The 27,303-nt window shown below is 49.1% G+C and overlaps 13 protein-coding genes and 1 non-coding gene across 14 annotated transcripts; 7 read left to right on the forward strand and 7 right to left on the reverse strand.

Moving 5' to 3' along the window:
• Positions 1 to 187: 187 nt before the first annotated feature.
• MGYG_06462 (hypothetical protein) lies at positions 188 to 2,742 on the reverse strand (the record flags this gene model as incomplete). The annotated part of the gene is made up of 6 exons (XM_003171870.1): positions 188 to 361; positions 422 to 1,495; positions 1,553 to 2,094; positions 2,152 to 2,203; positions 2,274 to 2,417; positions 2,551 to 2,742. The coding sequence occupies 6 exons, from the start codon at positions 2,740 to 2,742 to the stop codon at positions 188 to 190; spliced, it is 2,178 nt and encodes a 725-aa protein (XP_003171918.1).
• A 622-nt stretch (positions 2,743 to 3,364) lies between these two features.
• MGYG_06463 (hypothetical protein) lies at positions 3,365 to 4,724 on the forward strand (the record flags this gene model as incomplete). Its single annotated transcript, XM_003171871.1, has 2 exons — positions 3,365 to 3,496; positions 3,534 to 4,724. 2 exons carry the CDS (start codon positions 3,365 to 3,367, stop codon positions 4,722 to 4,724), a joined length of 1,323 nt encoding a protein of 440 aa, XP_003171919.1.
• Positions 4,725 to 4,930: 206 nt separating this feature from the next.
• On the reverse strand, positions 4,931 to 5,803 carry MGYG_06464 (transmembrane protein 66; the record flags this gene model as incomplete). Its single annotated transcript, XM_003171872.1, has 1 exon — positions 4,931 to 5,803. The coding sequence occupies one exon, from the start codon at positions 5,801 to 5,803 to the stop codon at positions 4,931 to 4,933; it is 873 nt and encodes a 290-aa protein (XP_003171920.1).
• A 395-nt stretch (positions 5,804 to 6,198) lies between these two features.
• Positions 6,199 to 7,752, forward strand: MGYG_06465 (mitochondrial outer membrane protein MMM1; the record flags this gene model as incomplete). Its single annotated transcript, XM_003171873.1, has 3 exons — positions 6,199 to 6,214; positions 6,285 to 6,312; positions 6,366 to 7,752. 3 exons carry the CDS (start codon positions 6,199 to 6,201, stop codon positions 7,750 to 7,752), a joined length of 1,431 nt encoding a protein of 476 aa, XP_003171921.1.
• Positions 7,753 to 7,895: 143 nt separating this feature from the next.
• Positions 7,896 to 8,577, reverse strand: MGYG_06466 (1,2-dihydroxy-3-keto-5-methylthiopentene dioxygenase; the record flags this gene model as incomplete). The annotated part of the gene is made up of 3 exons (XM_003171874.1): positions 7,896 to 8,015; positions 8,082 to 8,453; positions 8,548 to 8,577. 3 exons carry the CDS (start codon positions 8,575 to 8,577, stop codon positions 7,896 to 7,898), a joined length of 522 nt encoding a protein of 173 aa, XP_003171922.1.
• A 650-nt stretch (positions 8,578 to 9,227) lies between these two features.
• MGYG_06467 (hypothetical protein) lies at positions 9,228 to 11,041 on the forward strand (the record flags this gene model as incomplete). The annotated part of the gene is made up of 2 exons (XM_003171875.1): positions 9,228 to 9,801; positions 9,942 to 11,041. 2 exons carry the CDS (start codon positions 9,228 to 9,230, stop codon positions 11,039 to 11,041), a joined length of 1,674 nt encoding a protein of 557 aa, XP_003171923.1.
• A 280-nt stretch (positions 11,042 to 11,321) lies between these two features.
• On the reverse strand, positions 11,322 to 12,158 carry MGYG_06468 (hypothetical protein; the record flags this gene model as incomplete). Its single annotated transcript, XM_003171876.1, has 2 exons — positions 11,322 to 11,944; positions 12,032 to 12,158. The coding sequence occupies 2 exons, from the start codon at positions 12,156 to 12,158 to the stop codon at positions 11,322 to 11,324; spliced, it is 750 nt and encodes a 249-aa protein (XP_003171924.1).
• Positions 12,159 to 12,549: 391 nt separating this feature from the next.
• Positions 12,550 to 12,621, reverse strand: MGYG_10564. The gene has a single exon. It is a non-coding gene; the product is annotated as a tRNA-Ala (tRNA).
• Positions 12,622 to 12,879: 258 nt separating this feature from the next.
• On the forward strand, positions 12,880 to 14,778 carry MGYG_06469 (vacuolar protein sorting-associated protein 45; the record flags this gene model as incomplete). The annotated part of the gene is made up of 3 exons (XM_003171877.1): positions 12,880 to 12,993; positions 13,047 to 14,072; positions 14,140 to 14,778. The coding sequence occupies 3 exons, from the start codon at positions 12,880 to 12,882 to the stop codon at positions 14,776 to 14,778; spliced, it is 1,779 nt and encodes a 592-aa protein (XP_003171925.1).
• A 290-nt stretch (positions 14,779 to 15,068) lies between these two features.
• MGYG_06470 (estradiol 17-beta-dehydrogenase 1) lies at positions 15,069 to 16,280 on the forward strand (the record flags this gene model as incomplete). The annotated part of the gene is made up of 2 exons (XM_003171878.1): positions 15,069 to 15,185; positions 15,300 to 16,280. 2 exons carry the CDS (start codon positions 15,069 to 15,071, stop codon positions 16,278 to 16,280), a joined length of 1,098 nt encoding a protein of 365 aa, XP_003171926.1.
• A 257-nt stretch (positions 16,281 to 16,537) lies between these two features.
• On the reverse strand, positions 16,538 to 18,361 carry MGYG_06471 (hypothetical protein; the record flags this gene model as incomplete). Its single annotated transcript, XM_003171879.1, has 3 exons — positions 16,538 to 16,681; positions 16,772 to 18,127; positions 18,287 to 18,361. 3 exons carry the CDS (start codon positions 18,359 to 18,361, stop codon positions 16,538 to 16,540), a joined length of 1,575 nt encoding a protein of 524 aa, XP_003171927.1.
• A 156-nt stretch (positions 18,362 to 18,517) lies between these two features.
• MGYG_06472 (hypothetical protein) lies at positions 18,518 to 19,105 on the reverse strand (the record flags this gene model as incomplete). Its single annotated transcript, XM_003171880.1, has 3 exons — positions 18,518 to 18,531; positions 18,579 to 19,008; positions 19,079 to 19,105. The coding sequence occupies 3 exons, from the start codon at positions 19,103 to 19,105 to the stop codon at positions 18,518 to 18,520; spliced, it is 471 nt and encodes a 156-aa protein (XP_003171928.1).
• A 264-nt stretch (positions 19,106 to 19,369) lies between these two features.
• On the forward strand, positions 19,370 to 22,305 carry MGYG_06473 (tyrosyl-DNA phosphodiesterase domain-containing protein; the record flags this gene model as incomplete). The annotated part of the gene is made up of 8 exons (XM_003171881.1): positions 19,370 to 20,143; positions 20,223 to 20,414; positions 20,565 to 20,740; positions 20,993 to 21,107; positions 21,172 to 21,232; positions 21,334 to 21,641; positions 21,772 to 21,908; positions 22,032 to 22,305. The coding sequence occupies 8 exons, from the start codon at positions 19,370 to 19,372 to the stop codon at positions 22,303 to 22,305; spliced, it is 2,037 nt and encodes a 678-aa protein (XP_003171929.1).
• A 3,341-nt stretch (positions 22,306 to 25,646) lies between these two features.
• Positions 25,647 to 27,257, forward strand: MGYG_06475 (cAMP-independent regulatory protein pac2; the record flags this gene model as incomplete). The annotated part of the gene is made up of 1 exon (XM_003171882.1): positions 25,647 to 27,257. One exon carries the CDS (start codon positions 25,647 to 25,649, stop codon positions 27,255 to 27,257), a length of 1,611 nt encoding a protein of 536 aa, XP_003171930.1.
• Between the last annotated feature and the right edge of the window lie 46 nt (positions 27,258 to 27,303).

Below are 27,303 nucleotides of genomic sequence, written 5' to 3' on the forward strand. Positions count from 1 at the left end.
TCCCTTTAAGCGCCGAGTAGCTCCCCAGGTACCTCTCACAAGCAACAAAATGCCTTTCTTTTAATACCAAAAAAGAATGCCAGGGGTAAAGGAGAAAGGAAATAACATGAGGCTGTTAGTGGCCACAAAAAAGGGGTTAAAAATATGACATACTATACAGGAATCAGAAAGGTAATAACGAACGATATTAAAGGGTAATATGCATGTGGTCATTGCTTCCAAAAGATTTGTTGCAATTCGGACACTTGCGAGACCTGGAAGTCAATCGTTCTTCAACGCATTCTTTGCAGAAGACGTGGCCACAGGTCTTGATGACAGTATTTTTGAAATTTCGCCGGCAGACAGTGCAAAGGGCAAGAGTCTAAAAACATCTCTGTGGTTAGTATATATGACTTAAATTCCCCAGGGCAGAGTGGCTTACTCTTAGCATCTCATATTCGGATGTGTTATTACCCAAGCCACGACTCTTCCAGGACTCCAAACTCTTCTTGGTATCCGAAAGAGTGACCTTGAGACCTTCGACCTCACTTTCCGCCTTTCGGCAGTTATTCGTGGCTGTTGTGAGTGTTGCATCTTTTGTCGCTAGTTGGCCCTTTAGTTCAGCCACTTGTGATTTCAAGCCTTGGATGACAATGGTTGCTTCGTTAACTTGGTGCTGAGATGTTCGATATTGATTCGTCAGAGTGGTCAACGCTTCCTTCGTTTCGCTTAGTTGCTTTTCAACGTTTGAAACAAGGGATCTCGTAGCCGACTCAGCTTCCTTAAGCTGTGAAATTATATCGGAGCTCTTCATGTTCTGTAACCGAAGAGATCTAAGTTCTGCATCTCGGGCTTCTTTGCTCTGCATTGCCGCAAAATATTTCTGGTCGGCCTTGGACTTCTCGGCCATCAAACGTTGCGCTCTTTCTTCAGCAGCAGCTGTATCAGCAATCTTTTGGGAGGCTAACTTGGAGGATTTTCGGAAAGCCGTCTGCATGGATGATAGTTCCGTATTGAGCATCTCATACTGCTTTTCAAGGGTATCAAATTTAGTCCGCAACTGCTCATGGGACAGTTCGCTTATAGTTGGCTGGGAATTCTTCACTCCATCAATTTGCAGTTGCACTCTTTGTACTTCCTGCTCCAAAGACGTAATTCTACATTCTTTGGCGTCTACCAGCTCTTTCAATTGAGCGATCGAGTTCTTTTCCTGGTCTTCAGCTGCCTTCCGCATCTGCTGATCTGCCAATAGCTCGTCTCGGGCATTTCGAATTCGAACAAGGTTGGACTCTGTTTTCGCTAGTTGGGCCTCCTTTTCCCCAATCGTGTTTTGAGCCTCGTTTTCTATTTGCACTCGATATGCAGTCCGTTCAGCTTGTAGCTTCTCAGCCTCTTCACGTAATTGAATGTTGGTCGCTTCTAGATGATTGATCCGCTGGATAACATCTTCATGCTGAGATTTCAATTGTTTAAACAGGTCACAGTGAGCATAGTCCTCATCAGAAAGTTTGGAAAGCTAATATCGTCAGCAAGCGAGGCCAATTGTTGAAACTTAAGGTAGAGATGAGCATACCTTAACATGGAGTTCGGTTATTTGAGTCAACAGTTTGGAATTATCTGCTTCGAGCTTTTCTAGTTGCTCCTTTTGCTTGCTGGATACCGCAAGCGTGGTATTGTACAGCGTTTCCATCTCAGTGGCCTTTTCAGGGTTCTCGGCTGTTCCATTGGTAGATGGCCCCTCCTCTCGTTTTGTGGAGGTATCGCCTGACTTATGGGGACCGAGAATGTGCTGCTTTTCCAGCCTGGCAACAGTAAGGCTTTTGGCTCGATCTATTTTCTTCTCAGCTACCATATATCTCAATGATGCTGCCTCCAGCCGCTCTTCGAGTTGTTGTTTTTCCGCAATTGCCTTTTCTATGGCCACATTGACAGCCTTTTCGTCCGCGAGTTTCTTTGCAAGTTGGGATTGCAAGCTGGTAATATCTGGAGTAGCCTTGGCCGCGTTAGACAAAAGTCGAGATATCGAGCCCTTGATTTCATTTGCTCGGTCTTGTAGGTGTTTTTCAAATGATTCATGCCCACTGAAAAGCAACGAGGTCTGGTATGTGGGGCTCTCTGGAAGAACGTGTTAGTCGAGAGATTCCCCCAAGAGATGTGACATTGCGAAAGTACCTTCTGAGGGCCCGTCTACCGAAGAGGATAGCACTTTGACTTCGTCAATTAACTATTTTTTTAAAAACACACTTAGCCGCCTGCACACACATCAACACTTGGATAGGTGGGTAGGTAAATACCTGCTTGAGCCATGCATCGAGAACACTGACATGTTCTTCATTGTACGCCATCTTCTTGGATAGATCCTTTATCCGAGATTCAAGCGTAGTTTTCTCGCGTTTATATTCCTGCATCTGTCTCCAGATTGCATCCTTCTGATATCGCTATGTAAAGAGTGAATACGTCAGCACCTTCTGGGCGAAAAGAAAAAAAGCGAATGTACGCTACACGTAAAAGGAGGGACACAGTCATATCCATGGCCATCGCATCAAGGTAGCCAAAGAGGGCCTTTCTCACCTCGAGATCATCGCGCCATGGCATATCGGTGTCGGGGTGCGCCTTTACTCCTCCGTTAACAGTAGTGGCTTGTTTCTTCAACGGGGGAGCCGAATCACCAGGATCCTGCGTAGCAAGTCGCTTGCGGTCCTCCATTTTAACAACCAGGCCGGACTTGGGTAGGGACACCGTAGGGGATTCGAGTGCCGTCATGGGGTTGGACGGGGGCTGGGAAATGTGTGGCCACCGACAAAACAGCGAGAAGAGCAAGGAGCGTGAGCCAGCAAAACAATCCAGCAGAATTCTACCGATAGAAGCGACAGGATGACGAGAAAACGGCTTCACTGGATACCACGAGTCTGGCTAAAAGGGCTGCTGGTCGCTATGGACAATGCAAAGAGACGACCGGGACAGCGTCTGCGAGGTTGAAATATCCAAGTCAAGCAGAGAAAGGAGGATTTTCCCCGTCCCAGGCTAGTGCTCGTCTTGGCAAGATGTCACGTGACGACTTCGAGGTTCCAAGGGAGAAAAAGAAAAAGACAATGACGAAGACGAAGAGAGAGAGACAGAAAAAGATGGAAGAGAACGGCGACGATCAAAACGACCTCGAGATGCAGCTGGCCTCGTAGAAGGAGCGATAGTTAAAAAGAAAAGAAAAGAAATAAGCAACGAGCGATTGAGTAAGAGTGATCAAGGTATGGCTGGTGTAATGCCTTTGCTGTCAGACAGACCGCAAAACTCCATCCTCCTTTGTGTTCTTCTGGCGGTACATCAGGAGCAGCCGCTGTAAAACGTCTAGACGGCTGAGAGTCCTGAAAATCGCCCCTCAGCGAGCATGGCCATGGAGGGGTTTTGCATGAGACCAGGAACCTCTTTCGCGCTTTTTACTAGCTACTTCGTTATTTGTTTTCTGTGGAGTCGCAAGGGAGGAAAAATGAGGTGGAAAAAGCAAACATATTGGCATTTCGCCCAAGAGATAAAAGCTTATCGCATGATTAGATAAGCTCCGGCGGTTCACTAAATTTATTCTGACAGCTCAACCCACCAGTCGACAATCCCTTTGCGACTCATACATCAGCAGGGAGCAGAAACCATCGCTGCCACAAATCTTTTATTTTATTGACCAAGGGAAGACAAAAGCGATGGCACAACCACCAACTGCCACCGCCGACACCGCCACGGCACCTCCGAAGATGACGAAGCGCAAACGGGCAGTTGAAGATGTGGCTGCTGAGGTGGTGGCAGATGCGGTGCGCGAGAAGAAGCCGCGAACATCGAGGAAGAGAGCAGTCACACCAGAAAACTCGGAGTCGATAGAGATAGTTTCAGCGGTGGTGACGATGTCCGACCTCTGTCGTGACTTGCGCACCGGCAAAACCTCCAAGCGTGAAATGGAGCTGAGAACAATGGATTGGGCTGAGATTGCGAGAAAGAAGAAAGAGAGAGAGGAAAGAAAGAAAGGCGGTAGCAGGAGCCAGTCCGCCAAGGGGGATGCCACAGATACCCCGAAACCCGCCGAGAAAAAGATGCGCCCGTCGGCCGAAGTTGCTGCTGGCCCACAGATGAGAATCGTCAACGGAGAGATTGTTCTGGATACGTCCTCGCTACAGATCGATCGCCATGCAGACGCAGATAGGAATGCAGACGACATGGAGGAAGTCGAGGAGAACCCGCTCACTCGGCGCATAAACGCTGCCTCGTTTGGGAAACGGACCAAGCTCGAGACCTGGGACGAGGAAACAACGGATTTATTCTATAAGGGGCTGCGGATGTTTGGCACAGATTTTATGATGATTAGCAAGATGTTTCCGGGCCGGACGAGGCGGCATATCAAGTTGAAATTCTCCAACGAAGAGCGGCGCGAACCAGAACGGATTAAGCGGACATTGCTTGGGCCTAGAGAGCCAGTTGATTTAGATGCCTATTCGGAGATGACGAATACAGTCTATGACGATCCTAGAGCTATACAAAGAGAACTGGATGAAGAGAAAAAGAGGATTGAGAATGAACATGCGGAAGAACAGATGGCGCGTGAAGAACAGCTTCGACACCCTGGTGGGAAATCTGGTGACAAAGTATTACCCAGCATCGAGGGTGAATCTAATGAAGCTCGACGACGACGGGAAAAGAAGAAGGCTGAAAAGGCCAAATTCGGAGGAGGAACAGAGGAGATTCTCGGCTCCATCGATGATTAAGTTGGCCTTGAATTTTTGTTGTAATATTTTACCATTTTGACTTATACTGTAGATATTACGAAGGGTGTGGTCCACACCTTCTTTTAGTAAATATTATTGTTTTGTCTTAAAAAAAAGTTATTTATACAGTACCAAGAGCCAAGTTTGCTTCCCATTATATTCTACATTTCATACTCCGTAAAAGAATTCGTTTCATCCTGCTGAAATCAGCGTCGCCTTGTACCACCAAACCCAGTGCTTTCTCTTGTCGACGAGGAAAAAGAAGGTCCTGGTGCAGCATTATTGCTGCCAGATCTAAAGCTATTATCTCCTCCTCTTCGTGAGCCTCTCCCCATAGCATATCCTGCAGCAGTACCACCCAAAGCACCGGTCCAGAAACCAGGTCTCCATGATTGCCAGTCGTCCTTCGCACATCTGGGCTGCTGATAGTCGTATGGAGGCGGGGGCCCTGGAGGCCACCAACCGCCGCCCCAGCCTCCTCCACCACCTCCTCCTGCACCATTCCTTCCCCGTCCTTGGCTCTGTGCACCGGTGCAGTATTGAAGGAGTTTAACCACGACCATGAATAGGCCAAAAAAAGTAGCCATCCGGATAAGGGTAGACCATATCGATTCACCATAGCCGTCTCTATCATGGGGTATATGGCCGTACCGCTTTTCCCCCATACTAGTAAGTAAGAGCCTGTACTCCACGCCACAACTCCCCTTTAGAATCCATGGGTCGTTGGAGTTTCGATAGCCTTCACAAACTACATCTGTACCTCCGAGCTTGAATTCCGGAGGGAGTTGCGCCGTACAGGTCCATTGCACGTCATTTTCATCATAGTCGTATCCTGCATTGGTACATCGGATGACATCTGGCTTGTAGAGGGAGCATATCTCTTTGGATGGCCCAACACAGTTGAGCTGGGGTATTGCGGAGACGCGACGGTGAGTAGTTTTGCGATTCGCATGGAAAGTGAGGGTTTGGACGTCTGATAGAAGGACCGCGTTCTTTGAAGGAGACTTGTTATTTCCCCATGACGCTACAGGTTGAAGAAGGGCTGGTAGTGCAAGTAGCCAAGTCAATGCGGCAAACATTGTCATTCAGACAGCTTAGCTTGTGAGACAAAGGGCAAGTCTGCGAGTGGCTTCTTTCGCATTTGGGTAACCTATTTGTAGCTCAACAACGGGGCTCCATATCACCTGCTCTGGCTGGCTATTTATATTGCATTTGTTTATTGTCAAGGACAAGTGGCCTTCTCTGCAGGCAGAAACATAAATAACGTTGCATGACGAAGAGCCTTGGAACAGACACCACATGCCAAGAGATAAGATCGATCTGATAAGAGCACAGACCACCTATAACTTTCAACTTCCACAGAAACGCTGTCACCCACAATTGAACGACATAGCGAGCAACAACAGCGCCCAAACACTCTGCTTCCCGCCAGACGGAAGAAAATGGGCGAGGCAAGGTGGAATACGTAGTTACAATGTCCAGTCCTGAAAGTAAGTCGGCCCTAAAATACGCTAGCGTCAATCCATCTCACGGACTAATCGCCCTTACTTTTGCTTTCAGATGCCTCCTGCCCAACTCCGCAGCATTCGTGAGTTCGCCCACTTGTTGTCATCAACTTCATACGCTAAAATTCTTGGGTAGGCTGTCATTTACGCAAGGTCTACTGCTCGGTCAACTTTCTGTTGTCCTCCTAATAGGCGCGTTTATCAAATTCTTCATATTCGGAGAAGCCCCTTCTTCATCCTCGAGAGGTATATCACAGCGAGCAGCACCTCGCAAACGGTCATATTCTGTCAACAGTACACTCTTTAGAGATGCAGCTTCAAGATCGCTGAAAGAGTCGGCCTCGTCCAACGTCTTGCGCCCCGTTCCCTCCTCGTCCACAAACACAAAGTCCATCCTCCGAAAAACCTACTACAATGCGATCCCTACTAACTTCCAGAAAAATGGTCGGAACCGTCTCCACCATTCTACCCATCAACCGGAATCATTAGATTGGTTTAATGTTTTGATTGCTCAATTGATTGCGCAGTACCGGCAGACTGCATACTTACTCAAAGACTCGCCCACATCATCCATTCTCGACTCTCTTACGGAGACACTGAACAACGTGGAAAAGAAACCATCATGGATTGACAGAATCAACGTTACAGATATCTCAATTGGTGAAGAATTTCCTATATTCAGTAACTGCCGTGTTATTGCCGTCGACGATCCAAATTCGGATGGAGGAAGACTGCAAGCATTAATGGATGTCGATTTAAGCGATGACAACTTATCACTCGCTATCGAAACCAACTTGCTACTAAACTACCCAAAACCAGCTTCCGCTGTACTACCAGTTGCTTTGTCAGTATCTGTTGTACGATTCTCCGGAACTTTGTGCATATCCTTTGTTCCCAGCCCTGGCACAACGTCGGAAAGCAGCCCTAACCCGCAACCTCATTCAGAGGGCCAAAACGAATCTCGACCTGGCCAAGAGGTCCCCGGAAGACCTAGTAGCAAAGACGGAGTCAGGTCGGGAATACCAAAAACAAGCCTTGCATTTTCGTTCCTACCCGACTACCGCCTAGACATCTCAGTTAGATCACTCATTGGATCACGCAGCAGACTTCAGGATGTTCCCAAAGTTGCGCAACTCGTTGAAGCACGGGTTCAATCGTGGTTTGAGGATCGTGTTGTAGAACCTCGAGTGCAACTAGTTGCCTTACCAGGTATATGGCCACGGATGGGACGTACTGGTGTTCGAGCGCAAGAAGATCACGATACGGTCTCAATTGACTCAGATGACCCCGAAATCAAAGCTACACATAGTGGGTTTACCACCATTAACCCGAATCGTGACGGAGTACAGACTTCAAGGGACCTAAACATGGATGGACTAAGATATCGACGAGGTAACGGAGGGGATCAGCCTACGCCTGAAAACTACGACCACCTACCCCAAGGCACTGCTCACCCGAGGCCAACCCCTGGGGAGCAGTTTAGATTACCAGGGTCATTACCGGGTGCACCTGCTATAGCGTAAATTGTTTCGATACGCTTCTTGGAAACGGCCAGTATAGAATGCAGTTTCTATTTCAAGTACATATTATTTATTATACGACGATGTACCCTCTTTTCCGCTGCGAATTCAACCCGAGTACCAGTATTAAATCAAAATAGCGTTATCTATGATTCCGCATAAGCAGCAACATAGCTCTGTCTGAACGAATTGTGTTCAAGCGCGGGTTCACGGTTCAAAGGAGTCCATTTCGGTTCATCTTGGAACAACCTCATCGCTTTGATATACTATGAACAGCATCACCAGGTTACTACTGTGGAATGTCATACATATTCAAGGGCTATATAACTTACGTTGCTCTCCCCTGTCGTGAAGCGATGGTATATGCCGGCAGGCAAGATAAGTAGATCGTCCTTCTCGACCTGGATGCGAATCCACTTATCACCCTTGCTGCGGACATCGAAATATCCTTCACCATCCAGTATATACCTAATCTCTTCATCTTCATGAAGATGCTCGTCAAAGAATGACTTCACCTTTTCCTCGTAGACTGCGCCCATCTTCTCGGGAGAGACAGTTATCTCGTCGCGATTCTTATAACCCCGCTTCAAAGCCATGGCATCAACTTCATCAACTGAAGCGCATTTCTGGTATAAAACGCCTATGCTAGCGAGGTGGTCTGTTTCAATAGCACGGCCCGAGTCGTGAGGCGCACGCTGATCGCCCTGTTGTAAAATGGGCGGTGAGCTATGTCTGATGTCTACCTCGAACGCTGGCGGGGTGATCGAGTAGCAGGCGGGTAGTTAAAGCTATGCATACCTCAGCGTCATCGAACCAATATGCTCTCATTCTGAATATAGCTAGTAAGGTTAGAGATGACAACGGTATAAATCTATAGGACTGTTTGATAGAATCGTAAAGGTGATATGGAGATAGCTCTATCTACTTCCTTTAGCTCTCCTCTTTTATGCGTTTCCAACTAAGCAGTGATTGTAGTAAAAAAAATGGTTAACTATGATTGGATCCTATTAAGCTTTCTCCGTTGCGGGCTTGGCATTTCTAATTCTTTTTATTTCGAGCAAAATTTATATCAATGATGATGCAGATAAGTGATTGTTCAATAATCATTATCGACTGAGCGAGAGCCCAGTACACAGGCTGTTAGCTACGAGCTATGATGATCAGAGCGCGGGCGCCTCGGGCCTTTTCACGCCTATATACAATATCTCGCACCTATAAACCTCCCCGACGGAGTTTCGCGACAGTAGGAGAGAGCACTCGGTTTGTACATCCATCTCCTGTACAATACAAAAGTACTAATATATCTCTTTTCCTAAAGGCCGTATGATGTGATAGTTATTGGAGGTGGACATGCCGGGTCAGAAGCATGCGCTGCTGCAGCTCGGTCCGGCGCAAGAACCGCTCTAATAACACCCTCCCGATCAGACATTGGAGTGTGCTCATGCAACCCAAGTTTTGGTGGGATAGGAAAGGGAACGATGATCCGAGAAATCGATGCGCTTGACGGAGTAGCTGGAAGGACGGTAGACAAGGCAGGAATTCAATTCCGAATACTTAACAGATCCAAAGGCCCGGCTGTATGGGGTCCACGGGCACAAATCGATCGCGCACTCTACAGGAAATACATGCTCGAGGAATTAACTAACACCCCCGGGCTTAGCATTGTGGAAGGGAAAGTTGCGGATATTGTTGTCTCAAAGGAAAACGTGGCAAACTTGAACGGGTCCCAGGGAGAGATCGTGGGTGTCAGATTAGAATCCGGAGAGGTTATACCTACTGGAAAAGTGATAATCACGACGGGGACCTTTCTTGGGGGAGAGATACATATCGGTTTGGATGCCTTCCCTTCAGGCCGTATGGGTGAAGCAGCCACTTTTGGCTTGAGCAAGTCTCTACGCGAGGCTGGATTTCAACTCGGGCGTCTCAAGACAGGTACACCTCCAAGGTTAGACCGCAAGACCATTGATTTCAGTACTCTTGAAATCCAACCAGGCGATTCTCCTCCCAGCCCCTTTTCTTACCTCAACGACTCTGTGCAGATTGGGGATAAGGGTCAGTTGAATTGCTGGTCAGCTTACACCAATGAAGCATCGCACGCAGTTGTCCGCGAGAATCTGGACAAGTCTATTCACATCCGCGAAACTGTCAACGGCCCACGCTATTGTCCTTCGCTGGAGTCAAAAATCATTAAGTTCAAGGACAAGCCGAGACATATGATCTGGTTAGAACCGGAAGGCCTTGCACCAAACGATGTGATTTATCCGGTCCTAACTTTGGTATTATCACCTCTGTGGTAATGAAAGCATACCCCGTGGAACCCACTGGTCTATATGCCTGGTTGGGTGCACCAGGCTATGGTGTGGAGTATGATTACGTTGATCCTCGATCATTACGCCCTACTCTCGAAACCAAACTTATCAGCGGGCTGTATCTCGCTGGCCAGATAAATGGCACAACTGGTTATGAAGAAGCTGCTGCACAAGGCATCCTTGCAGGAATAAACGCAGGCCTAGCCTCCCAATCGAAGCCACCAATGACTCTCTCCCGTGCAGATGGATTCATTGGCATTATGATAGACGACCTCATTACCAAAGGGGTTTCTGAACCATACCGAATGTTCACCACTCGAAGTGAATATCGCATTTCGACGCGCTCGGACAACGCAGATATGCGCCTGACAGCGAAAGGACGGGCTGCCGGTGTCGTATCTGATAAGCGCTGGCGTCAATTCGGTGAGGTTAGAGAGCAGATGTCTTACCTACAGGCACTCCTCGAAAACACCCGGCACCCATCTACTGTCTGGGCACGTAAAGGGTTCCCTGTCCGCACAGATTCCTCCGTCAGGTCTGCCTTTGAGCTGCTATCACATAATGGAGTTTCACTTGACGATATTATCCCACATATTGACTCTACGCCCGGTTCCCCTCACTCCCTTTCCTCATTCTCGCCTCAAATTAAATCCCGAATGGCCATTGAAGGCCGATATGCTCCATATACCAAACGGCAGGAAGCAAGCGCACTACTGTTTGAACGGGATGAAGGCATGCTCCTCCCACCAGACATTGATTATAGCACCATGCTCGGCTTGAGCACAGAGGAACGCCAGGTTTTGGAGAAAGTACGACCGGTGAGTATAGGTATGGCTCGCCGTGTTGAAGGTGTGACTCCTGTGGGCGCTCTGAAGCTACTCATGCATGTTCGCAAGTTGAGGTTACTAAATCTTGGGAAGGATGAAGCCGCTCGCAGTATAGCTGACCAGGAGACAGGCACAACTGCTGTCCCCTCACCGTGATTGTACTATTGTTTTTATATACCCATGGACACATGCCCCCTTTCTAACGTGTCGCTCTATTCTATATTGTATTATATCTCTTTCCCTGTGTCTTTTGGGGTGCATATTTTGGCGGTTATTCGGTACATAGCGTTCTCGTTGTACGATATAGACATGAGGTTCAATATTTAATGACACTTCTTGGAACCTTTTTTTACTTACATCGTGTCGACAACTGCCGTATCTAATGATTTCTATGAAGTCCACCGTTTCTCTATAGTGGCGGCCGGTTGTCTAGAGTTTACTGCCCATTCCAGATGTAAGTTCTAGCTGTGATGTCCTTTGACGTCTGTCCCGTCCAGCCAACAACCAAATCCTCATCAACGTCTCGAAGAATGACGTGAATATGCTCAATGCTCGCAACGGTCTGCCACTTCTTCTTGTTCTTAAACCACATCACTTTCTCTTCCTTAATTTTATCCAGACAATTCCCGTTTACCTCTCTATGTCTTTCCATAATCTTCTGAGTGAACGTCTTGTCAACAAACTGCTCAATAAGCTTGCGCGACTCTTCGGTTGGACCACCCTGGCCATCCTCTTCAACTGGGATACGGGTCTTCAACCAGACAACTAGGTGCACAATATTATGATCAAGTCCGTATGGCCAGTCGTTGCGGAGGATTTTGTAATCGGCTGGGTGAGCAAAAGGAGTTTCATTCTGATATTCAAAGCCCAGGCCAGTGGACGTCTGGGTATTATTGGAGCCTTCTATGCGTTCAACCTGGCCCTTCTTTTGCCAGAGAAGGCGTTCCCGCAGTAAGAATTCTATGACCGAGTCGTTTTTGCTCTTCGTCTCTCTAACCCAGAGAATGTAGTTTCTGAGGTCTGACGGTGCCCTGTTCAAGACGGACATGTCTCCCTTAGCTTCAGCATGTCTCCGTGTCAGCGGCTTAATATTCTATATAAGATCCTACTCAAATGAAAGAGGCAGTAGTAATAGGGCTGAGCTACCTATTACATCTTTTATTTCTTGCCAGGTATGAGGTTTATATTCATCATCCTTCTGACCTAGCGATTTCACGTCCCCCGCTGTCAATGGGAACGGCGAGAGATCGATGTATCTTTGCACACTCAGCATGTTGACGTAATAGAGCAGCAGCTGGTAGCAAAAAGAGTGAGATAAGATTAATTCTGTCTGTTTTTGGGGTCACCCTTCTACTGTTCGTAGATATCAACTAGCATGAGCAATCCGCCGCTCTATATGTTTGGTGCAATGCCCCTCATCCCCGAAACATCTACATCAATACGGAGTACCTAGGCAGTTAGCCGTTACTTGCAGCTATTAACAGGTACTAGGTAGTTAATTAGTTAACTAAACTATCTACACTCAGATGCTTCCCTGCAAAACATACTATATTAGGACATCAAATATCAACGAAAGAAAAAAAGAAAGATGACAGCTGTTAGGGTAGTTGATCGAAATACTCAACCTGAGAATCGGTTGCAAAAAAAGAAACTTGAAAAAAAAATGGACTGTCAGGGAATCGAACCCTGGACCACCCCCATGCTAAGGGGGTATTATACCACTAAACCAACAGCCCCTTTTCATGTCATCACATGACCGGTAAGTTTTGAAAACGGCTCTCCCATCGATGCTGGACTGGTAACCAAAGCTAGACACTTATTAGAAGTGCAACAAGAATAACAGTAATGCAGCTAGATGCAGCCATGCAGCAGGCAGCTTTACGATAGCTCAACAGAAGCTCAGGGATCGGTTTGTACTTGATATATTCTATGAGAGCGTATGCTGAAGCATCCTTTTACGTTATCTGTTCAGTTTGTTTTACCGACACACCACCATGGACGTCTTCTCTGCAGTTTCTGGTTACATCTCCAAGATGGTGACGACGGGAGATGCGGCGGGCACAAGCTCCTCCTCTAAGATGAAGATATTGCTTCTTGATAGTGAGACCGTGGGAGACGCGACCCTTTTTCACTTAAAAATCTGATCTAACCGGCTGTATAGTTACCCATCGTGTCGACGGCCATGACGCAGTCCGCCCTCCTTAACCATGAGGTGTACCTCATTGACCGGCTTGATAACCAGTCTCGCGAGCGCATGCGGCATCTCAGATGTCTTTGCTTTGTCCGCCCATCTCCGGACTCCATACAATTTCTTATCGACGAACTAAGAGCGCCCAAGTACGGAGAATACTATATCTACTTCAGCAACATTGTTCGCAAGTCGTCGTTGGAAAGGCTGGCGGAGGCAGACGACCACGAGGTCGTGAAATCATTACAGGAGCATTTTGCCGATTTTCTCGTGATAAATCCGGACCTATGCCATCTTAACGTCGGTTTTCCTAGACAGCGGATCTGGAGCCATTCCCCCGACCTCTGGAATTCGGATGCCCTGCAACGGACGACTGAAGGAGTAATTGCGCTATTATTGTCCTTGAAGAAGACTCCCTTGATACGATACGAGAAAAACAGCCTGATGGCAAAAAAACTTGCTACAGAGGTTAGGTACCAACTTACCCAGGAAGAACAACTATTCAATTTCAGGAAACCGGACACACCTCCAATTCTACTTATTCTTGATCGCCGTGATGATCCAATAACCCCCCTACTAACCCAATGGACATACCAAGCAATGGTACACGAGATACTGGGAATCACCAATGGTCGAGTTGACCTTAGCGAAGTCCCAGATATTCGTCCAGAGCTAAAAGAGATTGTTATTGCCCAGGATCAAGATCCCTTCTTCAAGAAGAATATGTATCAAAATTTTGGCGACCTTGGTGGTAATATCAAGGAATATGTCGAACAGTACCAGTCCAGGACAAAAACCAATATGAACATTGAATCCATTTCTGATATGAAACGGTTTGTTGAGGATTATCCCGAGTTTCGCAAGCTTTCCGGGAATGTGAGCAAGCATGTCGCCCTTGTGGGAGAGTTGAGTAGGAACATCGGAGAACATGACCTATTAAACGTCAGCGAGCTAGAACAAAGCCTAGCTTGCAACGATAACCATGCGAATGACCTCAAGGTTCGTGCTCTAGCCTCTATTTTCTGCTGTATTTCTTCCTACAGACACGCTTACTTTTATCCTCTAGTCTCTCCAAAGGTTTATACAATCCCCTAACGTAACCGTGGAAAATAAGCTGCGCCTTGTTGCCCTTTACGCCATACGTTACGAGAAGCAACCTTCAAACACGCTTCCGGTTCTTCTCGACCTCCTCACAGCCGCTGGGAATGTTCCCTCGCATAAAATAAACATCATTCCTCAGCTTTTAGCATATTACCATTCCTTGCAAGCACCTCCAGTTGCTGGCGGGTTTTCAGACTTGTTCGAGTCAGCCTCTTTTTTAACCGGAGCTCGTGATCGGTTCAAAGGGCTCAAGGGTGTAGAAAATGTATATACCCAACATTCTCCCCGTTTAGAAGCTACTCTCCAAAACCTGATAAAAGGCAGGCTAAAGGAGCTCCAGTACCCTTTTCTCGAGGGTGGTGGGCATACTCGCGACAAACCGCAAGATATCATAATCTTTATGGTTGGAGGGGTGACATACGAAGAAGCAAAGATGGTTGCCCAAGTCAATGCCAGCTCACCTGGCATTCGGGTTGTCCTTGGCGGTACTTGCATTCACAACAGTACTACCTTCTTAGAAGAAGTGGAAGATGCTGTCGGCAACTGGCCTGAACCTCCTCCGACCACCGCGGCAGGACGGCTACGAGCTGAAATTAACCGATAACTTATATGTGTTTACTATTCTAACGACTCTTTTACTGCTATAATGAGTGTATATCGACGGTTCATGGCGTTCCTTATATAGGCAGATCTATTCTCGTTTATCCTTAATGCTTCAAGTGTCAAAAATGATGCCAAGAAATATAAAAAGCTTGATTGAATCGAATGAAACACATGGAACATCAAACATCATCATGATGCTGCTGTCATCGGAAAGACCCCGAACCACTTCAACACTACTCATCTATTAGGAGGTTGGAAAATCCGCAATTTCAGAGCTTACATTTTTAAACGATGGATTCACAAACTCATACATCGCCCGGCGTAAGTACGCGGGACTCTGGACTACGGCTGCCTTCCACCACAAACCCTCCTGGGCCCCAGAATCCTCCAAAGCAACTCGTATGGCTGGTAGGTAGACTCCGCAATATCTCGCACGTTTTCCTATATATTATTTTACGAAGTTAAGAATATGCTTGTCTATTTTTCATATATATTTGATGCGTAATAACGCCCGGTATATAGATCTTTGGTGCGACAGGCCATATCGGCCGTTCGGTGGTGAAATCGGTTCTCGGCCACAACGATCTGGTTGCGGCCGTTGGCCGTACATTCGAAACAACCCCCGAGAGCATGGGACGTCTTCACCAGGAAAACAAGAATTGTCTTGGTCTACTGTGTGATGTCCGCACCAGGGAGACGGTGAAAGCGGCTATTGACCGCACAATTGCTCACTGGGGGCGAATAGACATCGTGGCCAACTGTTCCGGCTACGGAGTGATCGGGGCATGCGAGGACCAGGAAGAGTACGATATACGAAATCAGTTTGAAACTAACTTCATGGGCACGCTGAATATAGTGCAATTGGCCCTTCCGCATTTCAGAGAACGCGGATCAGGGAGGTATATCATTTTCAGCTCGACTTCCGGCGCACTTGGAGTTCCTGGGCTGGGTCCCTATTGCGCTTCGAAGTATGCGGTTGAAGGGCTGATTGAAAGCATGTTGTATGAAGTCGACTGTTTCAATATCAAGTGCACGCTTGTTCTGCCTGGCCATATACGTCGTGATGACCATGACTCGATACCCGGGATGCCTGAGAGTCAAAGTTACCTTACCTCACCCTTGCCAGCCTTTGGACATTTCATGATAAAGCCAGCTAGTGAGCCGTACAGCGGAGTCACTGCCCCGGCTGCCCATGCGAGACGTATCTTGCAATGGCTAGGTGACAAACCGCCTACAAGTGCTGTGAAATCCGCTGAGCTTGTATGGCAGTTAGGCCACTGTTCTTATCCTCCATTAAGGCTACTGCTAGGCACGTATGCGGTAGAGAGCATCCGAGACAGGTTGAAATGTGTTACGGAAGAGATAGAAGATTGGAAGCACTTGAATTTTCCTTCGGCCGATCAACCACCACAGACCAACGCCTCCGCCAGAACAGAAGGGGATTCAGCAACGAAAGAAGCGGATGATCAATCGGCATCTAACGATATGCAAGTAACTGAATAAAGAACAAAAACGCCTCGAGTTATCCGATATTCTACACTGGCCACCTTTGGCCCCAGGATTTATCATAACCAACAGCCATGCCAGAACCTTTATGTTCCCCCAACACCTACCCCCCGCAAACCGTGGAAATAATCTGACTCCATTAATCATTAAACCGCCGATTTATTCGTGACGCGATATCTAACTCCCTTATAATGCCACGCTGTCTTCCGCGCCTTATCTTTGATTCATTATCTATGAGCGTCTTGAAATGAGGGTTATTTCCTCTTGAAGTGTACGCCGTGAGACATATTGAGGAAATGGGCGAATATTTGATCGGCTTCGTCGTCTATTTTGTCGTAGCGGGCTCCTAGGCGATATGCCGCTGCTGTACCAGATATCACAGCTACTTCATGCAAATTCTGCAAAAAAAGACATTTTCATCATTAGTGGGATATCCTGTGATTGAGCGTATGGACTGTGCCTCTGTTTTTGAGAAGTATGGAACTTACTGTGTAGGTCCACGAGCCAGCATAGAAGGTATTATTCCTTCCGTTCAGAAACTTCATGGCTGGCACGAGTTTTGCAAAGTGTTGCCATCTATGGGAAAGCTGGTGCCACCACTTTTGTTCGATGATCTTTTCCTGGTCGATAAGGTCCACCGTCCATACATGCTTCATGTCCTCGTCTATGAAGTGACTCTGGAATATGTGGTTCTCGAACGGTGGCAATGGGTCCTCGGTGCCATTTGGGTTCCGGAACTGGTATTGGAACCGAGTGCAGTCATATCCTACTTCCATCTTCTCTGGCCGCGCTTGGTAAGAAAACGTGCAATACGACGGCTGAAATCTGGATGTGGCGCCCTGTTCCCCCTTTGCAGCATTGATATGGTCTTTGTCTTCCTGCGTCTGGGCTTCGCCGCATATCTCATCCCGGTAATGTACCTCGAACTTTCTCTGAAAGTAGGCATAGTCGGAATGGGTTATGGTCAGGTCCTTGCACCATTGGGTCGTTCCCAATACTACCTTCTCTCGCCACGTTGCCAGGTTGCCTAAGAGGTCCTTTGCCTGGTCTCCTGGAATGCAAAAGACGATCTTATCATAAGGTTCCGACAAGGTCTTGTTCTTAATACCGCTATCTCCAATCCTGTGGTCTGAATCAATGCGACGGGTTTCCACTATTATACCCTTCTTGTTTCTTTGGAAGACATTGACGACCTGGGTATTGAATCGGATATTGATCCCCTTCGCACGAAGCCCTTCGGCCCAGTCCAGATAGAAACGACTCATGTTTGGGTATGCATATGCGGAGTGATTGAACGGCACGAGTGTTGACATGTCATACGACCAGAATTTTATCTTAGGGTCCTCGAGGAGGCCCTGGAAGAGCCCGCATGGCACATTACGGCCCTGATTGCCCATGCCAAAGAATATCGAGGTTGCCGGGTAGATGATCTTGTTTCCGAAGTCCTTTGAGAAGCCGAAGATGCGCAAGAAGACCCTTAGCGGGAGATGCCAGAGCAGGGAATACTGGCGGACCTTCCTGAGGAGTTCTCCGAACTTCCGTATCTCATCCGCATGTTCCTGCACGACGGAGGTTGGAAAGGCATTTGTCCAGAAATTCTCCTTCCCCTTGCCAAACGCGAACTGCAGGGTAGCCTCGTGCGGCTCGTGACCATATTCCCGGAAGAAGCTGTATGTGTGCTTGAATATCCCTGGACCGCCCTGAGCCCCGATGTTTACCCAGTCTGCTCCAAATTTGGCCTTGTCGATGGCGATGGACTTTGCCTGTCCGCCTGGTACGTTGTCCTTTTCGAGCAAGGTCACTTCGAACTTGTCCGGTTCTTTCGCTAGGGTTGCGGCGCATGACTAGACAATACAACACTTGGTTATTATTCACGCCATTCTCCATATTTTTCTTTTCTTTGGGGGGTAGAAGCAGCAGGTAGGCCAGGTATGGGCCGTAAACCTGGCCAGGCCTCGAAAACAAGGAGTTCCGTTCCAAACAAAAAAAGGAGTGCCACTCACCATCCCAGCAGCGCCTGCGCCTACCACCAGGACCTTAAGCCTGCGGTCCTCCTTCGAGGAGCGTTTCGAGGCCATTCCTGAGAGTTATCCGCAACGCGCGAGAGAATGTACAGCCTGGAGAGTTGACAGGTGTATATATACGTATATATGTCAACCCAGCCTGCAGATTTGTTGGCGTCTGTCATTTGGGCCCGGTTGCATAACCCTCCCGAGGAGGCTACGACCGAAGAGTTACGAGAACGAGTCTAAAACGGCAGTTAGGTGCAAGCAGGCTGGCCTCCCAAAGGCTAACCATGGTTCGCCTTCCAGCCAGTCCATGTTTTCCTTTCCTGCCTGTAGATCGTGTGGGAAGGGAGAGAAGTCATGTCCATGTATATATCCTCCATCTCACAGGCGGGTGTAACTTCCCAGTTCTTGATAGACGTATTGTATGCCCGTATCGATAGCGTATGCATACCTCCCCTAACTCCGCTTCCTGCCTGTTTGCCATCGGTACTCCGTATTTTATCGTAATTTACTTTCACGTGACCCGTCATATGCAGGTTGTCCAGGCTCCAGGCAATAACCAGGAAGAAGACCTTCTCCTTCTTCTTCTCCTTCTTTTGCCAGGGGGTGCCCGTTTTTTTAACAGGGCAGAAGAACAGATCGACACAAGCAACGCAGAGGAAGTGCCTCGAACGTGACTGCTGGCGACATTTTGATGATAACTTGCGGACCGTTTGCTGGACTGGATTGGAACGGTTTGGGCGAGTGAGTTCAGGCCCATGTGGATGCCGCACTACATACACTTACCCCAGACCTCGTATCTTGTGTGCGCATCGCATCTCAATCGCGCTCGAGCAGTAATAATATCCACTCGTTTCAGCCAATATCCAGCCAGGCTATTGAATTCCAAGAGTGCAAGCGCAGGAAGAAGAATAGCAGCGCCATCTGTTGTTTCTATTCTTATCATTCTCGGGGGGTTCCGGCCGGTTCTGGCATTTTGATCTGGACAACAGCTGCGAGGTGTTTGGACCGCGTTTAAATTCTGCGACGCGTCCACGTTGAGTTGGCTTCCTGCCTGGTCCCACGGATCAGGTAACTATGATGGACGATGACCTGCAGGCCGCGATTGACGCCTCGTTGAGGGATGCAGCAAGATCTCAGTTGAATTTACAGCGGCGTAAATCTTCTGTTGTTGATCTTACTTGTGATTCTGATGGAGACGCGTCGGCGCCGCAACTAGAAGGAGAAGGAGAAGAAGTAGAGAATGATGATTATGATGCAGACTTGAAGCGGGCCATTCAGCTGTCCTTGCAGTCAGGTCAAGAGCGTGAAACGATCGATGTTGATGCTTTGGAGGTAGGAGAGGCAGCCTCCGCTACCCCTGAACCAAAAAAGGAGGCTTCAGCTTCAGTGTCAGGGTTTGGAATAGCAGGGTTTGACAGGAAGAAGATGGAAGAAGAACGGCTGGCCAGGCTGGCGAAGAAGAGAAAGGCAGGAGAGGATGGTTCTGCTTTAGCTTTGCCAACTGCAAGGCCGTTGAAGGCATCAAGAAGTGAGCAGCCATCTGGGGCTTCATCTTCAGCCAAGATACCCATACCCCCAGCTACAGCAGCGACTAAGCCTGCGTTTCGAGCGTCTGGAGTGCCATCTACAGAGCCGACTATACAGTTTCCAGATGGCGCTGTGAAGAAAACGTGGGCCTTTGGGCACGAGAGAAGGGGCGACATCAAGCTTGAAGAAGTGCTGCAGCAGGCCGATCTGGAACTGGCAGTGCTCAGCTCGTTCCTATGGGACATGGACTGGTTGTTGGCGAAGTTCACCAACCCGAAGACACGGTTTCTCTTTATCATGGGAGCCAAGGGAGAAGAGAGGGTATGTCTTGATTTTATATATTAATTTATATATAATTTTGGTTTTTGGTGATGACTATCTAATTTATGACTATCTATAGCAAGCACAGCTGATGCGGGAGACTGCGTCGATGCCTTGGATACGGCTGTGTTTCCCGCCGATGGACGGAGAAGTCCACTGCATGCACTCCAAGCTGATGCTTCTTTTCCATCCGAACCATATGCGCATCGTGATACCTTCCGCGAACCTGGACCCGTACGACTGGGGAGAGAAAGGCGGCGTGATGGAGAATGTAAGTGCCCCCTTTTCATGCTAAGAGAGAGTATACACACGATAGAGTTATCGGGATGCTATTGTATACGTTCATAACTGTGAATAGATATAGAGTTGCCCAGCTAACGTGGATATGATGTTTCTTTTATTTTTATTTTCCGGATTAAAGATGCTGTTCCTGATCGACCTACCTCGCAAGGCTCGCGAGGCCGACGAGGACAAGACGCCATTCAGGGACGAGCTCGTTTACTTTCTTCGAGCGTCAAAGTTGAACGAGAAGATCATAGACAAGATGCTCCAGTTTGATTTTAGCAACACGACTAAATATGCTTTTGTGCATTCCATGTGGGTTTTTTATCTCCCCCTTCCTTCACCTTTATTTTTTTCTTTTTGGAGGGGGATTTTTCCCTTTTAACTATACGTGCTTAAATACCTTAACTTTTTTTTTTATTTTATTTTCCCAGCACCTTAAATTCTGTTTAACTATATTTTGTGAACTCTAACTATCTTACCTCAACCGACACACTTTACCCAGAAAGCTGAACGCTTTTTTAACTTAACTTGCGGTTGTTGACTTTTATTTTGATCCGCGATCAGAGGTGGTTCGCATATAGGCTCTGGCTCATACGAGCGCACTGGACACTGTGGACTCGGCACGGCGGTTAAATCACTTGGGCTGGAGACGTCACGGCCCTTGACGCTGGACTACATCGTGCGTTGTCCATGGACGAATGGCCGGGTGGAAGTGGCTATAACTGACTGACTGACGTGTCTAGACATCCTCCGTGGGCTCGCTAACGGCGACTTTCCTTCAAAACCTGTACTTGTCGGCGCAGGGTAAGTAGATCTACTCCGTTTCCCCCCTTTGATATGCGCGCAGTTCGGCGTTGGGCGAATCTAATGCATGTAATGGAATGGGCCTGCCTGACACGTCGTAGGGGACAACGGGTCGAGACAGCTATCCGCACGAGCAGCAGGGAAGCAAGGAAGCACCAACAAGAAAAAGAAGACGAGGAGCAATGATGATGATTATGATGATGGTAATGGTAACGATAATGACGCTGACTGGACGGGGCGGGTGAAGGTGTACTTTCCGTCGCGAGAGACCGTCCGAAGCAGTCGGGGCGGCGTATCGGCAGCAGGGACCCTGTGCCTGATGTCGAGATGGTATAACTCTCCGACGTTTCCCAGAGACGTCATGCGGGATAACCGCAGCGTGAGAGAGGGGTTGTTGATGCACAGCAAAGTAAGAATCCATGTCCGCACCCAACATAACTAAATAACTATACCTGCTACATACATATATGATGTGATGTATAGGGAGCGGAGCACCCCTGGCCAGCGAGCATACTTACATGTGGGTTTTTCTTGACTAGGTACTCTATGTCCGGCCAGAAGGGGTGGCTAGGACGGACATTAAGACGAAAGGGAAGAGTAAGGAGTCTGAGAGCGACCGCTGCCGCTATGCTGGATGGGCATATGTGGGCAGCGCAAACCTATCCGAGAGCGCCTGGTGAGTTGTACTCCGTGTAGTAATTAAAAGAAAAAAACCAACAGTACCTTCCTTCTCTGTACCCGGTCTGAACTGCCACTGCCACTCGCTAACGAAGAGGGGGGGCCCCGACTCGACTGCTAGGGGACGGCTGGTGATTGACCGCAAGACGAAGCAGGCCAAGCTCAATTGCCGAAACTGGGAATGTGGCGTTGTGGTCCCCGTGGGCAGCGTAGGATATGACGACGGGACGAAGAAGGATGAGCAGGATCAGAAAGAGGATGAGAAGGTGAAGGGGAAAGGGGAAGGAGAGCTGAGTCGGGTGTTTGGCGAGGCGGTGCCTGTTCCCATGCGAGAGCCTGACCGAAAGTACGCTGGGGGCGAGCAGCCGTGGTTCTACCTGGAGCATGGCCGTTAAGCCAACTATTACTCTATTACATTAGTTGGTTTCTTATGTACGTATAAGTACAGTATGTATGTATGTATATGTACTATAGACGGGCTTGGGGGTGGCTTTCCAGCCAGGCTTCGTGCCTCATGTCTGTCTGCCCGTCCGTCCGCTGCGTCTGAGTCTGCGTCTGCGTCTGCGTCTGCATGCATCTTCACCGACTCCAAGACGCTTTTCTACGGAACTACTCTGTACTCCATCTTGCTACCGTATCTGAAGTACTCCGTAGTTGTCTTGAACATGCATCAGAGTTAGCAGTAACCTACTTACAGGAGAAAAGCCAAACTAGTGTCCAACGGGTTCATGCCCTCCGCTGATCCCTAGTACTACCTCATGTATCTATCTTCAGCAAACATTACCACATAAGAAGTTAACTAAGTAGAGACGGACTAACAGAGAAAGACGGAGAGAGAAGTCTACCTTGTTTTTCCTTTTTCTTCCCTGCTCCTCTTTCGCCGTGCATGCATTAGTCTGCCTGTTAGTCTATACAGACACACATACATACATAAGTCCATCCATAAGATACAGACACTACCTAGCTTAATACAGAAACAGAAACAGACAGACAGGCTGAAACAAGAACAAGCCCAACCTCGAACCCCCCCCTCGACCAACCAGCAGCATCAAGCCATCAGCCGAAGCCGAAGTAATGGATGGCATCACGATAAGAAGCAGCTAGAGGAGAGGTTGAGGGTCTGACCGCACTCCACAGCCATGGCCACGGCGAAGCATCTCAAGCCAGACGAGGGGAGGGCAGAAGCAGATGGTAGAGTAGCAGGGGGAGGGAAAAGCAAAGCCAACCTCGTATTCCGTCGGCCGTTCTCCACGAGCAAGCAGCAAGCGAAGAGAGAAAGCGAAAAAAGGCGCATCATGGGCAAGGATGGGATAGGGATGAGGCAGGGATGGACATGGACCAGGGGAGGTCAGGATCGCTGGTCGAGGGCCGAGAAGGAGAAGTTGAGTTGATGTTGAAGAAGCTGAAGAGGCCAGGGGTCTCTGTCTATCGCATCCGTTCGTCCGTCTTACTGTCTTTTACTGTCTTCTTACTGTCTGCTGTCTCCGTAACTCTGAGCTTCTTCTTTCTTCCTCTTCTTCGTCTTTTGACTTGACTTTCGGGAGACCCTTTAAGCATGTCAGATCTCTATCTTATCCACCGTCTAACCCGTCTCTATAACCCCGTCTCTACCATCTATTACTATCTATTACTATCTACTACTACCATCTACTACTACGGGTACCGACGGAGACGGCTTGTCCTGTAAGTAACAAGTATCTTCTGTAAGTAAAGAGAGACTTAAATGATAGGTATGGAAAAGAGAGCGGCCCACCCTGTGTCTTCTTCAGGCCGCATCCCTGACCAGCCGTTAAAGCAAGTCTCTCGTGTCTATCTCTATCTCTATCCTCTATCACTATCGTATCTCTATCCTCTATCTATCTGTCTGTCTATCTATCTTATCCTCTCTATCATCTATCTATCTGTCTATTCTAAAACGAGACGTCATCTTCATCTCTCTCCTTCGTCATCTCTCATCTCCTCCTTCGTCATCATCTCCTTCTCCTTCGTCATCATCATCATCATCGCCATCCGCCATCCACCACCCAGCGTCCGCCATCCCATGTCTGGCCTATCAGAGAGACGTGTAAGCGGGTGGAGGAGGAAGGGAAGAAAAGACGGCATCTCTGTTACTCTTCTCCTTACTCTTTACTCTCTATCATCTCTATCATCTCTATCATCTATCAACTCTACTATCTAGTGTCTCTATCGACTTCAACTCTTCATCACTCTAGGTTAACTCCACGACGCCGACTCCCTGGCCATGGACTGGAAAGTGTAACTTTACTCTCGCTCGTCTTGACTTTCTTGACTTTCTTGACTTTCCTCTAGGTCTCTCTTTTTGCCTCCTTTTCACAAGTCAGAGAGCAGGAAGAAGAAAAGAAAGGCCGAACTTGCTTATTCCGCGTATCAAGCTAGTAACAACTAGTAGTATTAGATGTAAGTGGTAAAGATGCTTGCTTTTTCTCTTCCAGGCTTTCTTCTTCTTTCTTACTCGGCAAAGGCAAGGTAGTAAGAGCAGTGGTAAGAGCAAGACCCAACCCATCCCATGTCCATATCCATATCCATGTCCACGTCCATGTCCGTCCTCTTTACTTTTTATGATAGTTACTACCTTACCACCATCCTGGGGCAGGGAAGAAGAAAAGAAGAAAAGAAAGAAGAGGAAAAGAAAAGAAAGGAACTCTCTTAGGAGCAAGACGAGAGACGAAGAGCGAGAGGATGAGACGAAACAGACGAAGCAGAGGGAGGAAGAAGAAAGAGACGAGCTGAAAGTGTATATTCATGCTTAATTTTACGCTTCTTGGAGCCGCTGCTGATCACGAAGTCAGTAGTTGAATAGAAGAAGTTGAAGGGAGAGAGAGAGAAAGTAGGCAGAGTAGGAAGAGAGAGACTTGGACGAGATGAAGCAGGTAAAGAGTAAGAAGCAGAGAGTGAGTAGGTTGGACCAAGGCATGGATGACAGCGACAGGTAGAAGTAAGTGACAGCAGGTAGAAAGAGTGACAGCAGAGACAGTAAGAAGGAGATAGTAAGAAGAGAGCAAGAGAGAGACGCCACCGCCACGAGTGACGAAGAGAGAGCAGTAGACATAGCAGAGAAGACAGTAATAGAGAGTAAAGAGTAGTAAGAGAGAGAGAGTAAAGAATATCCTCGTCATCTGCTGGCGGTTAAAACATCCCTGGAGTTGCTTTTCTTCTTCTTCTTCTTCTTCTCTTTTCCTCCCGCCCTTCCGACTCCCTCGACTCTCAACTTCTTCCTCTTCCTCTTCTTTTAACTCTCGCCTCTTCCTGTTGCTCTTTTGCTCTTTTACTTCTTCTTGCTCTCTTACTTCCTCGTCCTCGCCGTCGATCAGCTTACATAGCTCGTCCCAGGGTTGGTTGCCTCTTCTTCTCTTCTTCCCTCTCTGCTTCTTAAGGGCTCGCCTTCTTCCTGGCTTTGACCTCGACTCTAACCTACGCTTGTTCTTGTTCTCTCTCTTACTCTTCTTACTCCTCTTACTCTACTCTACCCTTATTCCTCTGACTTCCTTACTTCCTTGCTCTGACTTCCTCACTCTGACTTCCTTTGACTTCCCCCCAACCTAGAGTCTGTTGCTGACGTTGATCACGTAAAGAAGGCCTCGTCCCTTGTCGTTTTGACTCTGGTGTTATTCTTCTTTCTGCCACCGTCGACCTCACCACCACAACACAACACCAGCAGCACCAGCAGCAACAACACAACAACAACATCACGATCAAGACGACTCCTCAGTACACGATGGGCAACGGCTCTGCGGCCGTCCTCGAGCCGACGTACACGGGCTACGTCGCCTCGACTCACGACGCCCTCATCCTCTTCGAAGCCTGCCTCACGGGCGTCCTCCACCACGTCCCCCGCCGCCCGCACGACCGCGAGCGCGCCCAGCTCGTCCGCTCTGGCTCCGTCTTCATCTACGAGGAGAACGCCTCGGGCATCAAGCGCTGGACCGACGGCGTCACCTGGAGCCCCTCGCGCATCCTCGGCAACTTTCTCGTCTACCGCGAGCTCGACAAGCCCTTCCCGCCCGGTGAGAAGAAGCGCGCCGTCAAGAAGGGCAGCAGGCGGCCCACGCAGTCCGGCAGGGCCGGCGAGCCATACCCGCGTCTGCAGGACAATGGCACTCCTGTTAATGGCAGTGTTGGCTCGGTCGCCAGCGTGACCGGCTCTGCCTACTCCCCCGGCGCTCCCTCCCCCATTGGCGCTGCCACGGGCGGCCATGGAGGTGGTGGTCCCCCCGGCGGGCCTGTCTCTGGCAACGGCACCGGCTTTGCTCCCGAGCGTGGCCAGCAGTCGGAGCTCGAACGCGCCCTCGTCGGCTCCCTCGTCGACTCCTACGGCTTCAAGGACTCTGGACTTGTCAAGAAGACCATGAGCGTTACTGTCTCCGGTGTCACCCACCATCTCGTCTCCTACTACAGCGTCGACGATGTCATGCGCGGCGCCCTCAGCCCGCCCAGCATGGTCGAGTCGCTCAGATACATCCGCCCTCGCCAGGAACTCACCACCAAGCAGAGCTTCCGTGCCCCCATCGAGGACCCGGACCAGCCCAGCCTGGACGACGGTGACCCTTCCCAGTCCCTCTACGGCTACCGTCCCAATCCCGCCGCTGCGGCTGCCATGGTGCCCCAGTACGGCATGCCCCAGAGCACCGGCTACTACGCCATGCCTCCCCAGCCGCCCTACTCCTCGCACCACCACCAGCAGCACCAGCAGCACCCTCCTCCGCATCAGCAGCACCCACAGCAGCACCACCAACATCCCTCGCACCAGCAGCAGCAGCATCAACAGCACCACCAACATCCTTCACACCAACAGCATCCTTCGCAGCAGCCCCCACCGCCGTCCGTGCCCGGCTACGGAGTCGCGCCACCACAGCAGAACCCTTATCTGCAGCAAAGTCCCGCAACCGCGGCCTCAGATCTGCCCTCCAAGTCGGAGGAGTACGCTTCCTACCGCGGGCCCTCAGCTGCCGCCGCCTACCAGAATGCCGCCGCGGCCGCTGCTGCTGCTGCCTATCCACCCTCCTCGGCCGCTGCCTCTGCCGCTCCTCACATCTACCGCACCCCAAGCATACCAACCAGGCCGGGCCCCTCCGACATGCCGCCCACCTCGCTCGACCCAGCCGGCTCTCCCAACGCGTCCACCCACTTACTCTCGCGCAAGCTTCAGCCTGCCCGGCTCCATAGACTCCAAGCCCGGCCAACCACAGACCTCTCCCCAGCAGCAGCAGGCCCCTCCCCCCCAGCAGCAACAGTCTCAGCAGCAGCCACCGTCCCAGCAGCAGCAGCAACAACTCTGGACAGGTCACCATATCCACCCTCTTCCGCCAGACGCGAATCAGGTTACTAACAACCAGTGCTCAGGCTCAGGCGAAGTTTTTGGCTCTAGCTCAGGA

Source organism: Nannizzia gypsea, genomic scaffold (genome assembly GCF_000150975.2).
Source record: "Nannizzia gypsea CBS 118893 supercont1.5 genomic scaffold, whole genome shotgun sequence".
NCBI lineage: Eukaryota > Fungi > Ascomycota > Eurotiomycetes > Onygenales > Arthrodermataceae > Nannizzia > Nannizzia gypsea.